Source organism: Myotis daubentonii, chromosome X (assembly GCF_963259705.1).
Source record: "Myotis daubentonii chromosome X, mMyoDau2.1, whole genome shotgun sequence".
Classification (NCBI taxonomy): Eukaryota; Metazoa; Chordata; class Mammalia; order Chiroptera; family Vespertilionidae; genus Myotis; species Myotis daubentonii.
Window position 1 is genome coordinate 88,944,181 of NC_081861.1, and position 13,928 is coordinate 88,958,108.

A 13,928-nucleotide genomic window follows, 5' to 3' on the forward strand; every position below is an offset into this window, starting at 1 on the left:
CAGCCAACCAATAATAGTGTGGTTAACTTGACAATTAGCAGATTGTTCCTGACACTAAGGAATCTTTCCTGGGACCTGAAGAATGTTTTCCTTCCAATCAGAGGCAAGTGAAGTTGATCTTCCCCTTTCAGGTACAGAAAAAAGGGTTTGGAGAGTGTCTTCATACATTTGTCAATGAAATAAGGATTTCCCATACTAGATGAAGAAAATACTTTGAGTTCAACAAAAGAAACAGAACCAGTAGAAGATGTATATTAAGAGATTTATTGTCGGAACATTCTTACACCGTATACAAGAATAAAATAAAAATGTATTAAAGATATAAATGTAAGATTCAAAACCATAAAACTCCCAGAAGATAACACAGGCAGTAAAATCTCTGATAGTTCTCTTAGCAATATTTTTTTCTGATATATCTCTTCAGGCAAGGGAAACAAAAGAAAAAATAAACAAATGAGACTACATCCAACTAAAACGTTTTTGTACAGCAAAGGAAACCATGAACAAAATGAAAAGGCAATGTACTGAATGGGAGAACATAATCACCAATAATACATCTGATAAGGGGTTAATATCTAAAATTGGATATAGTATAATGAATTCATACTACTCAAGACCAAAAAAAAAAAAAACCCCAATGAAAACAAGAACAGAGGGCCTGAATTGACACTTTTCCAAAGAGGACAGACAGATGGCCAATAGACATAGGAAAAGATGCTCAATGTTACTAATCTTCAAAGAAATACGAATTAAAACCACAATGAGATCTCACCTCAGAAAGACTGGAAGATGGCAGAGGAGTACGGGGAAGCTACACTCATCTCCATCCTGGACTAAACTGGAAGTACAACTAAAATATGGAGCAATCAACCTGAATAACCAACTGAAGACTAGCTGAATAGAAGTCTTATAACCAAGGACTTACAGAAATTACATTGAGACTGGTAGGAAGTACAGAGACACAAAAAGGGCTGGCCTGTTCCCATGGTGGCAGCTGAGATTCTGGAGGAATATCTTAGCTCCAAAGGTTCCCCCTGAGAAGCGCAAGGTCTCAAACCCAACCGGGGCTCCCCAGTCCAGAGTACCAGAGCTGAGAAGAGGCACCCACATAACATCTGGCTGTGAAAATCAGTGGGGTTTCTGTATGCCAGGGAGAGAGATGAGTCTGCTAGAGACACAAGCACCCTCTCTCTCTTTTTTTTAAATAACATCTGTTTTGAAGGTCCGCCGAGCCTGCCCTCGCTGACCATGCTGTCTCGGGTGGTGTTTTCTGCAGCCACTGCAGCGGCCCCCTCCCTGAAAAGCGCCGCCCTCCTCAGTTCCGGGGTAGTGCAAGCAACAAGGATCTTTTACACTGGGCAGCCAAGTCTTGCCCCTGTACCACCTCTTCCTGAATATGGAGGAAAAGTTCGTCTTGGACTGATCCCTGAGGAATTCTTCCAGTTTCTTTATCCCAAAACCGGTGTAACAGGACCTTATGTGCTCAGAACTGGGCTTATCTTATATTTTCTATCCAAAGAAATATATGTGGTTACTCCAGACACCATCTCTGCTGTATCAACAATAAGGTTGCTTGTCTATGTCATTAAAAAATATGGTGCCTCTATTGGGGAATTTGCTGATAAACTCAATGAGCAACAAATTGCCCAACTAGAAGAAGTGAAACAGGCTACCATCAAAGGCATCCAGGATGCAATTGATCTGGAGAAGTCCCAGCAGGCACTGGTTCAAAAGCGCCATTACCTTTTTGGTGTCCAGAGGAATAACATTGCTATGGCTTTGGAGGTTACTTACCGGGAACGGTTGCATAGAGTATACAAGGAGGTCAAGAATTGCCTGGACTATCATATCTCTGTGCAGAATATGATGTGTTGGAAGGAACAAAAGCACATGGTGCAGTGGTGGAGAAGCATGTGGTACAGAGCATCTCTGCACAGCAAGAAAAGGAGACAATTGCCAAGTGCGTTTCAGATCTAAAGCTGCTTGCAAAAAAGGCTCAAGCACAGCCAGTTATGTAATGCATCTATCCCGACTGAGACAGCTAGAAACACTTGAGTGATGGACTGGAAACTAGGCTGTGACAAAAGCTTTCTGTATCGCCATCTGCTGGAGTTACAGTTTACCCCATTTAAAAAAAAAAATGAAAAGCGGAAAAAAAAGAGAAAAGCGTGAGTTTCATCTAGTGAGAGAATTAAAACAATCTATTGGCCAGTGAGATGTTTATTGTCCTTCTTGCTCTGCATTTTGCGTTGTTCTATGATCACTTTTGAATAAGCAGTTTCCTTTTAATACAATTTGGTACCTGACTAAAGACTACCAAGTTATAATTTAAATTTGTAATTAATGCTATCATCTTACAATAGAGTGACAGTTGAAACAAACAAAAAAAAATAACATCTGTTTTGATTTGCATAGTAGCTGTACCAATTTATTTTCCCACCAACAGTGGGAAAGCATTCCCTTTTTTCCACATCCCCACCAACACGTATTATTTTTTTGTCTTTTTTATAATAGCCATTCTAACAGGTGTGAGGTGATATCACATTATGGTTTTGATTTGCATTTCCCTGATGATTAGTGATGTTGAGCATGTTTTATGTACTTGTTGGCCATCTGTATTTCTGTATTAGAAAAACAACTATTCAGATCCTTTGCCCATTTTTAAATTGCATTTTTTTGTGTTGCTATTGAAGTGTATGAATTGTTTATAAATTTTCTTTCTTTGGGTGATTTTTTTTTACTTTGCATTTCATATATTATCCAGTTTCACATTCTCATAGGATCCACAATTGCAATAGCCACCTAGTCTCCCAAGTTTGAAAATGGCAAGAGAGCCACAGTTGTGGCCAAAGGCAAAGCACTGATATGCTCACAAAACAAAAAATGGCACAACTTTTCCTTCATTTTTCTCAAACTTATGCCTGACACAAAAGCTCATGACTGGAGAATGGGAATTCTTTTCTTCTTCATGCCTCAAACTAAATATTAAACTTCTCTGACAGGGAGAACAAAGTCTCTTTAATAATTAATTGCATACACATGAATAGTTTGTTGCACAGGCTACAAAACCACTTTCACCTTTTGGTTGTTTTTGAAGTTTGGAAAGGCTGAGGAGCAATGGCAGGGGCAGGGTGCTCTGTGGAGAGGTAAGCAAAATGAGCAGAGAAAGGATGTTCTTAACAGTTGTTGTCCCATCTAAGAGGAGAAAGTGGAGAACTCTGATTTGAAATAAAAAAGAAAATACTCTTTGTTGTGTGGTTGTTGCTGTTCAACTGGAGGTGTGTGGAGTGAGGGTGGGGGGAGCACAGGGTATAACTGACTTCAGGGATGAGCCTCACTGAAGCAGGATAGGTGTAGAGGTGCAGTGAGACACAAGCACCCTCTCTTAAAGGGCCAACACACAAAATCTCCTTTGCAGCCACTCACCCTGGTGGAAGGAGAGTGGAGCGGGCTAGAGTCATGCGAGTGTATGGCTTTGGAGAGAGAGCTGAGGGGACAATTGCCAGGATGCCTTGGGCTGAGTCACACTACTGTACCGCAGACACCATATTTCTTGGATGGAGCATGCCCCTGCATACAGCATCAGCCTGGGAAAATGCAGTAACCCTACCCTCTGGTCTCCCTGTTGACCCATCCTATGGAGCTTGTGTCCTGCTGAGGAGTAAGCTGCCTGGGCCAGGGTGTACCGATCTGGGCAGATTAGGGGGTATCAGTTACTGAGTTGTATGGTTTTGAAGTGGGGGCCATGCCTCCGCACTTTCCCATGAACCTAACTGGTGCCTTCCCCTCACCAGAGATCAACTAGCCCCACTCTCCAGGCTCCTGAGGCCCCACCCTTAGTCTTGGTGGCTCCACCCTGCTGAGATCTGGGCAGAATCTAGGACAAACTGAATTGTGTGGCACTGGGGTGAGGGCCATCCCCCCTAGTTCCCCAAGGCTGAAGGGCCCCACCCTGCTGAGATGGGGCTCCTGGCAGTATCTGGGACAGACCTAGTTGTGTGGCTCTAGGACGGGGAATTTTTCCCTCGCAAACCCAAACAGTGCAGAGCTTTCCCTGCACAAGGCCAAATATTGGTGTGTTTGGGCCTGATAAACTCTGCTGGCCTCACCCTGACAACTCCCCGAGACTCCTCCCCACCACAAAGGTGTGCAAGCACCAAGAGAGTGGCAGCTAGACTTTGAATACCCTGGGAACATTGCTGAGTGGCCTTAAACTCAGCACTGGCACCAAGTTTGAACCTGTATAGATCTGGTGAATAGCACTCACTCCTAATTGAGGATTCACTGAGAACCTACCTCATGCAACTCGAGTATAGCCAGAGGATCTTTTAGTGACTGAGTCTAACAAGCAGCCAGCAGGCAGAAGCAGGCAGAGGCGAACCTCAGACTTCTAGGGAATTTTGCTGACCTATCCTCAGGCCTGGTGCTGGTAAGTCAACCTTGGTGTGCAGCTTGATGCTTCCTATACACAACCAGATCCAGCAGAGGCAGCCACAAATTATGGATCACTGTAGTTCTAAACAGGTTATCCAGGGGCAGTCATAGGCAGCGTCTGACATTGTCCTGCACCCGAGTCCCTCCCAAGCAGTTCAAGAACCAACCCACCCAGTGACCAGCTTCAAGCAACACCAGAGCAGGATCCAATTACCTTCCCAAGTAGCATATCCAAAGGGAGATCTCAGCAGGTACCAGACTCTGCTGAGGTGAATTCCACTCTGTGTAATTAGCACCTGCACAGAAGCTAGTACACTGTGGTGAGGGTTGACCCTCACAGTTAGACAGCTGAGGGTCGACCATACACACAAACAGGCCAACAGTAATCAAGATTTAATTAAAACAGGAGGGCCCACATAATCCACACAAGGGCCATTCCAGGAGTACCCAGTGCAGGTGATCAAGGAAACTGTGCCACTGGGTCCCACAGGACACCTACTACAGTAGGCCACCCTACCAAGACTGAGTAGCAGATCTACCTAATACATAGAAACAAATACAAAGAGACAGCCCAAATGGGGAGACAAAGAAACATGCCCCAAATGAAAGAACCCATAACTAGAGCTAAATGAAATGGAGGAAAGCAATTAACCAGATGTAGAGCTCAAAACAATGGTTATAAGAATGCTCAAGGAACTTTGGGGAAGAATGGATGAACTCAGAAGTTGAACAAAGAGATAGTAAGCTTAAAAAAACTCATAGAAGGCATAAAAAAAGAACAAGTCAGAAATGAAGAATAGCCGTAACCGGTTTGGCTCAGTGGATAGAGTGTCGGCCTGCGGACTGAGAGGTCCCAGGTTCGATTCCAGTCAACAGCATGTACCTGGGTTGCGGGCACATCCCCAGTAGGGAGTGTGCAGGAGGCAGCTGATCGATGTTTCTCTCTCATCGATGTTTCTAACTCTCTATCCCTCTCCCTTCCTTTCTGTAAAAAAATCAATAAAATATATATTTTAAAAAAAAAGAAATGAAGAACACAGTATGTGAAATGAAGAATACACCAGAAGGGATCTCTTCCATTGCCCCCACCCTCCCCTGCCTTCCCTCTGAGGTTTGGCGGTCTGGTCGACGCTTCTCTGTCTCTGGATCTGTTTTTGTTCATCAGTTTATGTTGTTCGTTATGTTCTGCGAATGAGTGGGATTATGTGAAATTTGTCTTTCTCTGACTGGCTTGTTTCACTTGGCATGGTGCTCTCCAATTCCATCCATGCTGTTGCAAATGGTGATTGCCTGCTTCAGGATGAAGCTGAAGATCTCTTTCCCATTCACTGGCTGCTAGAAACTCATTGAAGTGAATGATGAACACAAACCTCATACCTTTTATGAGAAGTGTATGGCCATAGACGTTGCTGCTGATGCTCTGGGTGAAGAATGGAAGGGTTGTGTGTTTCCAATCAGTAGTGAGAACGACCAACAAGGGTTCCCCGTGGATCCCAATGTCTTATGGCCATGTCACTCACTGCTGAGTAAGGGGCATTCCTGTTATAGACCAAAAAGCACTGGAGAGAAAAAGTACAAATCTCTTCAGGGTTGCATTGCGGATGCCAATCTAAGTGTTCTCAAGTTGGTCATTGTAAAATTAGTAGGAAAATATATTCCTGGCCTCACTGATTTACTGTGCCTTGTGGCCTGGGGCCCAAAAGTTCTAGCAGAATCCGCAAACTTTCCCATCCCTCTAGAGAAGATGTTGCCTGTCAAGATGTTGCCTGTCAGAATGTTTAGAAAGCCCTTAAACAAAGAGGGTAATAAATCTAGAACCAAAGCAAAAAAACCCAAAAAACAAAAAAACACTAGAAGGCCCTAGCTGGTTACAGTGGATAGAACATCAGCCTGCAGACTAAAGGGTCCCAGGTTTGATTCCAGTCAAGAGCACATGCCTGTGTTGTGGGCTCAGTCCCCAGTGGGGGGTGTGCAGGAGGCAGCCGATCGGTGATTCTCTCTCATCATTTATGTTTCTATCTCTCTCTCCTTCTCTCTTCCTCTCTGAAATCAATAAAAATTTTAAAAAAAGAAAACACCAGAAGAAAAAAACAGTAGACTGGATGAAACAGAGGTTTAATTCAGCAATTTGGAAGACAAGGTATAAGAAAACACCCAATTACAGCAGAAAAAAAAAGAATTGAGGATACTTTAAAGGACCCCGGGACACCATAAAGTGTAACAATAACTGCATCACATGGGTACCAGAAGTAGAATAGAGAGAACAAGGGATTGAGAATTTATTTGAACAAATAATGGCTGAAAACTTCCCTAACCTGTTGAAAGAAAAAGATACACAAGTCCAGGAAGCACAGAGAGTCCCAAACAAGATGACCCCAACAAGGCCCAAACAAAGACATGTCATAATTAAAATGGCAAAGACTGAAGACAACGAGAGAGGTTTAAAAGCAGTTAAAAGAAAGACAGTTAGGTGTGATGAAAAGCAAGACCTACAACCAAGACTACTTTATCCAGCAAGGCTATTCCTTTTTTTTTTTTAGTATTTATTGTTGAGAGTATTAAAGATGTTCCCCCTTTTCCCCCTCATTGGCCCCCTCCATCTGGTTCCTGCACCACCCCAGGCCTTCACCACCTTATTGCCTGTGCCCATAGGTAATACATATATGCATATAAGTTCTTTGGTTAATCTTTTCCTGCCCCCATCCTCCCCCTTCCCTCTGAGATTCAACAGTCTATTCCATGTTTCCATGCCTCTGGTTCTGTTTTATTCATCAGTTTATTTCATTCATTAGGTTCCTTGTTTATTTTGATTTTTAGATTCAGTTGTGAATGTATTTATTGCCATTTTATTGTTCATATTCTTCTTCCTCCTCCTCCTCCTCCTCCTCCTCCTCCTCCTCCTCCTCCTCCTCCTCCTCCTCCTCCTCTTCCTAAAGAATAATCTTTAGCCCTGACTGGTTTGGCTCACTGGATAGAGCGTCGGCCTGCAGACTCAAGGGTCCCAGGTTCGATTCTGGTCAAGGGCATGTACCTTGGTTGTGGGCACATACCCAGTAGGGAGTGTGCAGGAGGCAGCTGATAGATGTTTCTCACTCATTGATGTTTCTAACTCTCTATCCCTCTCCCTTCCTCTCTGCAAAAAATCAATAAAATATATTTTTTTTAAAAAAGAATACCCTTCAACATTTCATTGTAATACTGGCTTGGTGGTGATGAACTCCTTTAACTTTCCTTGTCTGGGAGCTCTTTATCTGACCTTCAATTCTAAATGATAGCTTTGCTGGGTAGAGTAATCTTGGTTGTATGTCCTTGCTATTCATCACTTTGAATATTTCTTGCCACTCCCTTCTGGCCTGCAAAGTTTCTATTGAGAAATCAACTGACAGTTGTATGGGCACTCCCTTGTAGGTAACTATTTTTCTCTTGCTGCTTTTAGGATTCTCTCTTTGTCTTTAATCTTTAGCATTTTAATTATGATGTGTCTTGGTGTGGGCCTCTTTGGGTTCCTTTTGCTTGAGACTCTCTGTGCTTCCTAGACTTGTAAGTCTATTTCTTTCACCAGGTTGGTACACTGGAAGTTGTCCCAGAGGCTCCTTACCCTATCTTCATATTTTTGGATTCTTTTTTCTTTTTGCTCTTTTGATTGGGTGTTATTTATTTATTTATTTATTTATTGGGTGATTTTTTGCTTCCTCACATTCCAAATCACTGATTTGGTTCTTGGAATCCTCTACTATACTGTTGAATCCCTGCAAATTATTCTTTATTTCAGTTAGTGTATGCTTAATTTCTGACTGGTTCTTTTTCATGTCTTTAAAATTCTTGCCAAGATCCTGGAAATTCTCACTAAGTCCCTTGAAGCTCTCATTAAGGTCCTTGAACATCATTATAATCATTGTTTTGAACTCTGTATCTAGTGGTTGATTTGCTTCCATTTCATTTAGTTCTGTTTCTGGAGATTTCTTCAGTTCTTTCATTTGTGACATGTTTCTTTGTTTCTGCATTTTGGCTGCTTCCCTGTGTTTGTTTCTATGTAATAGGTAGAGCTGCTATGTCTCCTGGAATTGGTAGAGTGGCCTTGTGTAGTAGGTGTCCTGTAGGGACCAGTGGTTCAGCCTCCCCATTCACCTGAGCTGGGCATTCTAGGTGTGGCCCTGTATGGGCTGTGTGCACTGTCTTATTGTAGTTGAGCCTTGATTGCAGTTGGCATCACTGGAAGGAATTGACCTCCAAGCCAACTGGCTGAGGACCAGTTGCAACTACAGTGGGAGAGCTGCTATGCAAGAGACACTCCTATGGAGCAGGACTTGCTTCAGTGGGGCTATGGTACTCAATGAGTCTGCCCCTTGAGTGTGTCCCTCATGGATGTGTAGAGTTGTAATCTGGTATGGTCTGAAGCTGTCCACTGGTTGCCCTGGCTTTAGGACCTTCCAGGAGGTACAAAATTAGCCACTTCCTGGGGGCCACACAGCAGGAGCTATAGAACCATCTTCAGATGGCTGCTACTTGTGTTGGGCATGGAAGTGCCTAGGTGAAGCCAAACTGTGAAGCAAGGCAGGCTGCTGCTTGTGCTGGGTCTTGGGCCTCTTATTGATAGGCATGGGGAATGCTGACTCCAGCTGCTTCTTTTTTGAGAGATTTTAGGAAAGTCTTAAGCCTGAGCCAGGACAGGCCATTCGTATGGAAAAGCCACTGCAAACAGTTTGGGTAAGGCTGCAGATTGGATGGAGTGGGGTCTCAGGGAATCACCATGTCAGAATGAACAGTATGACCCAGGGTGATGGAAACTCAGATATGGCTGCCAGTCAGCTCTGCAATGGGGAAGGTTTTAGCATAAGGACAATGACTCCTGCGAGCAACCCTGTCTTGGAGAAAGCTGCCCCTAAGTTTTTGCTCTAATGCCAGACAATCCAGTTCCTCCCTGTAGGTCTCTGGATCTTCCCAAGCCACTGCCCCAGCGCTGGAGTTCAGAGAGAGCGAGTCCATGTAAGTTCATGCAAGTTCATGCACCAGCCCTTAAAGAGGAACTGCCTGGGTCTATAGCAACCTCTGTGTTACTCAGCCACAATCCCTGCTGGTTTTTACAGCCCAAAGTTATGGAGACTTCTCTCCCCAGCTCGAGAACCCTGGGCTGGGGGTCTATTGTGGGGCTGGGACTCCTTGCTCCTCACAGGAGGCCTCCACAACTGAGATATTTAAAAAATATCCCGATTTAAAAAAAAACCAAAAACACACGCCACAGGTAGGTATCAGATCAGCCCGTTATGCACCTCCACCCCTTTTACCAGTCTGGATACGCTTTCTTCTTTACTTCTCTAGTTGTAGGACTTCCATTCAGCCAGATTTTAAGCAGTTGTGAATGATGACTGTTCTCTATTTTAATTTTGATATGGTTGCAGGAGGCAGTGAGTACCAGCATTTATCTACGCCGCCACCTTGGTTCTCCACAAGGCTAGTCTTTAAAATTGAAAGAGCAATAAAAAGCTGCCCAGACAATAAAAAGCTAAAGGGGTTTGTTACCACAAAACCAGAATTATAAGAAATGGTTAAGGAAGAAGGGAGAAGGGAGAGAGAAATGAGGAGGAGGAGGAGGAGGAGGAGGAGGAGGAGGAGGAGGAGGAGGAGGAGGAGGAGGAGGAGGAGGAGGAGGAGGAGAAATAAGAACAAAGAGGAACATAGTTAAAAGAATAAAATAGAAATAAACATGTACTTATCAATAATCATTTTAAATGTAAATGGCTTAAATGCTCCAATCAGAAGACATAAGGTAGCTGAATGGATAAGAAAACAAGACCCATATATATGCTGTCTACAAGAGACCCACCTCAGAACAAAAGATATACACAGACTAAAAGTAAAGGGATGGAAAAAAACATTTCTTGCAAATGGAAATGAAAAGAAGGTGGAGTAGCAATACTTATGTCTGACAAAATAGGCTTTAAAACAAAGGTTATATAGTAGGAGACAAAGAGAACACTACATAATGATAAAGGGAGCAATACAACAAGAGGATATAAATATGACCCTTGTAAACATTTATGCATCCAAAATATGAGCATCAAAATATATAAAACAAATCTTGATGGATATAAAAGAAGAGGTTGACAGTGAAAGAGTCATAGTAGGGGATGTCCACACCCCATTGATATCAGGGACAGATCTTGCAGACAGAAAATCAACAAGGAAACAGTGCCCTTAAATGACACACTAGATTAGATTAATTTAATCGATATCTTCAGAGCATTTCACTCCAAATCAGCAAAATATATATTCTTTTAAAGTGCACATGAAACATTTTCTAGGATAGACCACATGTTAGGACACAAAACAAATTTTAATAAATTTTATTTTTTTTAATATATTTTATTGATTTTTTACAGAGAGGAAGGGAGAGAGATAGAGAGTCAGAAACATCGATGAGAGAGAAACATCGATCAGCCGCCTCCTGCACATCCCCCACTGGGGATGTGCCTGCAACCCAGGTACATGCCCTTGACCGGAATCGAACCCGGGACCTTTCAGTCCGCAGGCCGACGCTCTATCCACTGAGCCAAACCGGTTTCGGCAATTTTAATAAATTTTATAAGACAGAAATTATATCAAGCATCTTCTCTGACGATAATGGTAAGAAACTAGAAATCAATCCCACATAAAAAACTGAAACATACACAGACATATAGGCAAAATAACATGTTACTAAACAATGACTGGGTTAACAAACATCAAGGAAGAAATCAAAAGATACCTTGAAACAAATGAAAATGAGAACATAAGAAGTCAAAATCTATGGAACACAGCAAAAGCAATTCTACCTCAAGAAACAAGAAAAATCTCAAATATACAATCTAACTTTATACTTAAAGGTACTAGAAAACGAATGACTAACAGAGCTGAAAGTGACTTTAAGAAAAGAAATAATAAAGATCAGAGCAAAAAGAAATGAAATATATTCTAAAAAAAATACAAAAGATCAATGAAATCAACCACTGGTTCTTTAAAAAAAAAAAAAGATAAACAAGCTCGGCCAGTGTGGCTCAGTGGTTGAGCGCTGACCTATGAATCAGGAGGTCACAGTTCGATTTCCAGTCAGGGCACATGCCCAGGTTGCAGGCTTGATCCCTAGTAGGATGCGTGCAGGGGGCAGCCAATCAATGATTCTCTGTCACCATTGATGTTTCTATCTCTCTCTCCCTTCCTTTCTGATACCAATAAAAATATATATTTTTTTAAAAAGATAAACAATATTGACAAATCTATAACCAGACTCATTAAGATAAAAAGATAGAGGACCCAAATAAATAAAATCAGAAATGAAAGAGAACAAGTAACAAATGATTTCACAGAAATACAAATTTTAAGAAAATATTATGAACAGCTTTATACCAACAAACTGGACAATGTAGATGAAATGGATAAATTCCTAGAAACATACAATCTTCCAAAAATTAATCAGAAAGAATCAGAGAATTTGAAGTCACATTACAACTAGTGAAATTAAAGCAGTAATCAAAAAATTCCACCAAACAAAAGTCCTGGACCGAATGGCTTCACAGGAGAATTTTACCAAACATTCGAAGAACTAACACATATCCTTCTCAAACTATTCCCAAAAATTCAAGAGAAGACTCCCAAGCTCATTTTATGAAGCCAGCATTATCCTAATTCCAAAACCAGATAAGGATACTACAAAGAAAAAACATCACAGGCTAATATCCCTGAGGAACTTAGGTGCTAAAATCCTCAACAAAATATTAGCAAGCTGGATCCAACAATACATTATAAAGAACATACACTATGATCAAGTGGGATCTATTCCTGGGATGCAGGATTGGTACAATATCTGCAAATCAATTACCATGATACACTAGATAAACAAAATGAAATATAAAAACCACCTGATCATATCAATAGATGCAGAAATAGCATTTGATAAAATCCAGCACCGATTTATGATAAAGACTCTCAGCAAAATGGGAGAGGGAACATATCTCAACATAATGAAGGCCATATATGATAAACCCACAATCAACATCATACTCAATGGGCAAAAACTAAAAGTGTTTCCTTTTATATCAGGAATAAGACAGGGATGTCCACTTTTGCCACTCTTATTCAACATAGTACTAGAATTCCTAGCCACAGCAATGAGAAAAGAAGAAATAAAACGCATCCAAATTGGAAAGGAAGAAGTAAAACTGTCACTATTTTCAGATGACATGATACTGTATATAGAGAAGCCTAAAGATTTCACCAGAAATCTACTACAACTGATAAATGGATTCAGTAAAGAAGAATACAAATATCCAGAAATCAGTTGCATTTCTATATACCAATAATGAACTATAAGAAAGGGAAACTAAGAATACAATACCATTTGCAATTGCATTTAAAATACCTAGGAATAAATTTAACCAAGAATGTATACGACCTGTACTTGAAAATTATAAGACACTGAAGAAAGATATTGAAGAAGATACAAAAAAGCATATATTGTGTTCATGAACAGGAAGAATTAACATAATTAAAATGTCCATACTACTCAAACCAATCTAGATTCAACACAATTCCTATCAAGGTACCAATAGCATATTCACAGAACTGGAACAAATACTCCAAAAATCTATATGGAACCACGAAAGACCCCAAAGAGCCATAGCAATTTTAAGGAAGAAGAACAAAATTGGAGGAATCACACTACCTAATTATCAAATTATACTACAAGGCCACAGTAATCCAAACAGCATTGTACTGGCAATAAAAACAGACATATAGACCGATGGAACAGAACAGAAAGCCCAGAAATAAGCTCAAACCTTTAGGGTCAATAATTATTTGATGAAGGAGGCAAGAACACACAATGGGCTAAAGATTATCTATTTAATAAATCGTGTTGGGAAAATTGGACAGACACTTGCAGAGAAATGAAACTAGGCCACCTGCTTTTACTATAAATAATTCAAAATGAATTAAAGACTTAAATGTTAAACTCGAAACCCTGAAAATTATTTCTTGTAGCAATACTTTTTCTAATATATCTCCTTGGGCAAGGGAAACAAAGAAAAAATAAACAAATGGGATTACATCAAACTAAAAAGTTTTTGCACAGCAAAGAAAACCATCAACAAAATGAAGAGACAACCCACTGAATGGGAGAACATATTCGTCAATGATACATCTGATAAGGGGTAATATCCACAATTTATAAAGAAATTATAAAACTCAACACCAAAAGTCAAACAATCCAATAAAAAATGGGCAAGGACCCTGAATAGATGCTTCTTCAAAGAGGACATACAGATGGCCAGTAAACATGTGAAAAGTTGTTCAATGTCAGTAATCAGCAGAAAAATGCAAATTAAAACCCACAATGAGGTATCACCCCACACCTGTCAGAATGGCTATAATCAATAAATCAACAAATAAGTGTTGGTGAGGATGTGGAGAAAAGGGAACCCACTGTGCACTGCTGGTGGGAATGCAAATTGGTGTAGCCA

The 13,928-nt window shown here is 41.0% G+C and overlaps 2 protein-coding genes across 2 annotated transcripts in view; one reads left to right on the plus strand and one right to left on the minus strand.

Annotated features, from left to right (window-relative positions):
- The window catches only part of TAF1 (TATA-box binding protein associated factor 1), a 162,133-nt gene that overhangs the window by 4,966 nt on the left and 143,239 nt on the right, over nt 1-13,928 (minus strand). The window lies entirely within an intron of this gene.
- Nucleotides 1,226-2,394, plus strand: LOC132223824 (ATP synthase F(0) complex subunit B1, mitochondrial-like). Its single transcript, XM_059678854.1, has one exon. It carries the CDS (start codon nt 1,249-1,251, stop codon nt 1,975-1,977), a length of 729 nt encoding a protein of 242 aa, XP_059534837.1. The 5' UTR covers nt 1,226-1,248; the 3' UTR covers nt 1,978-2,394.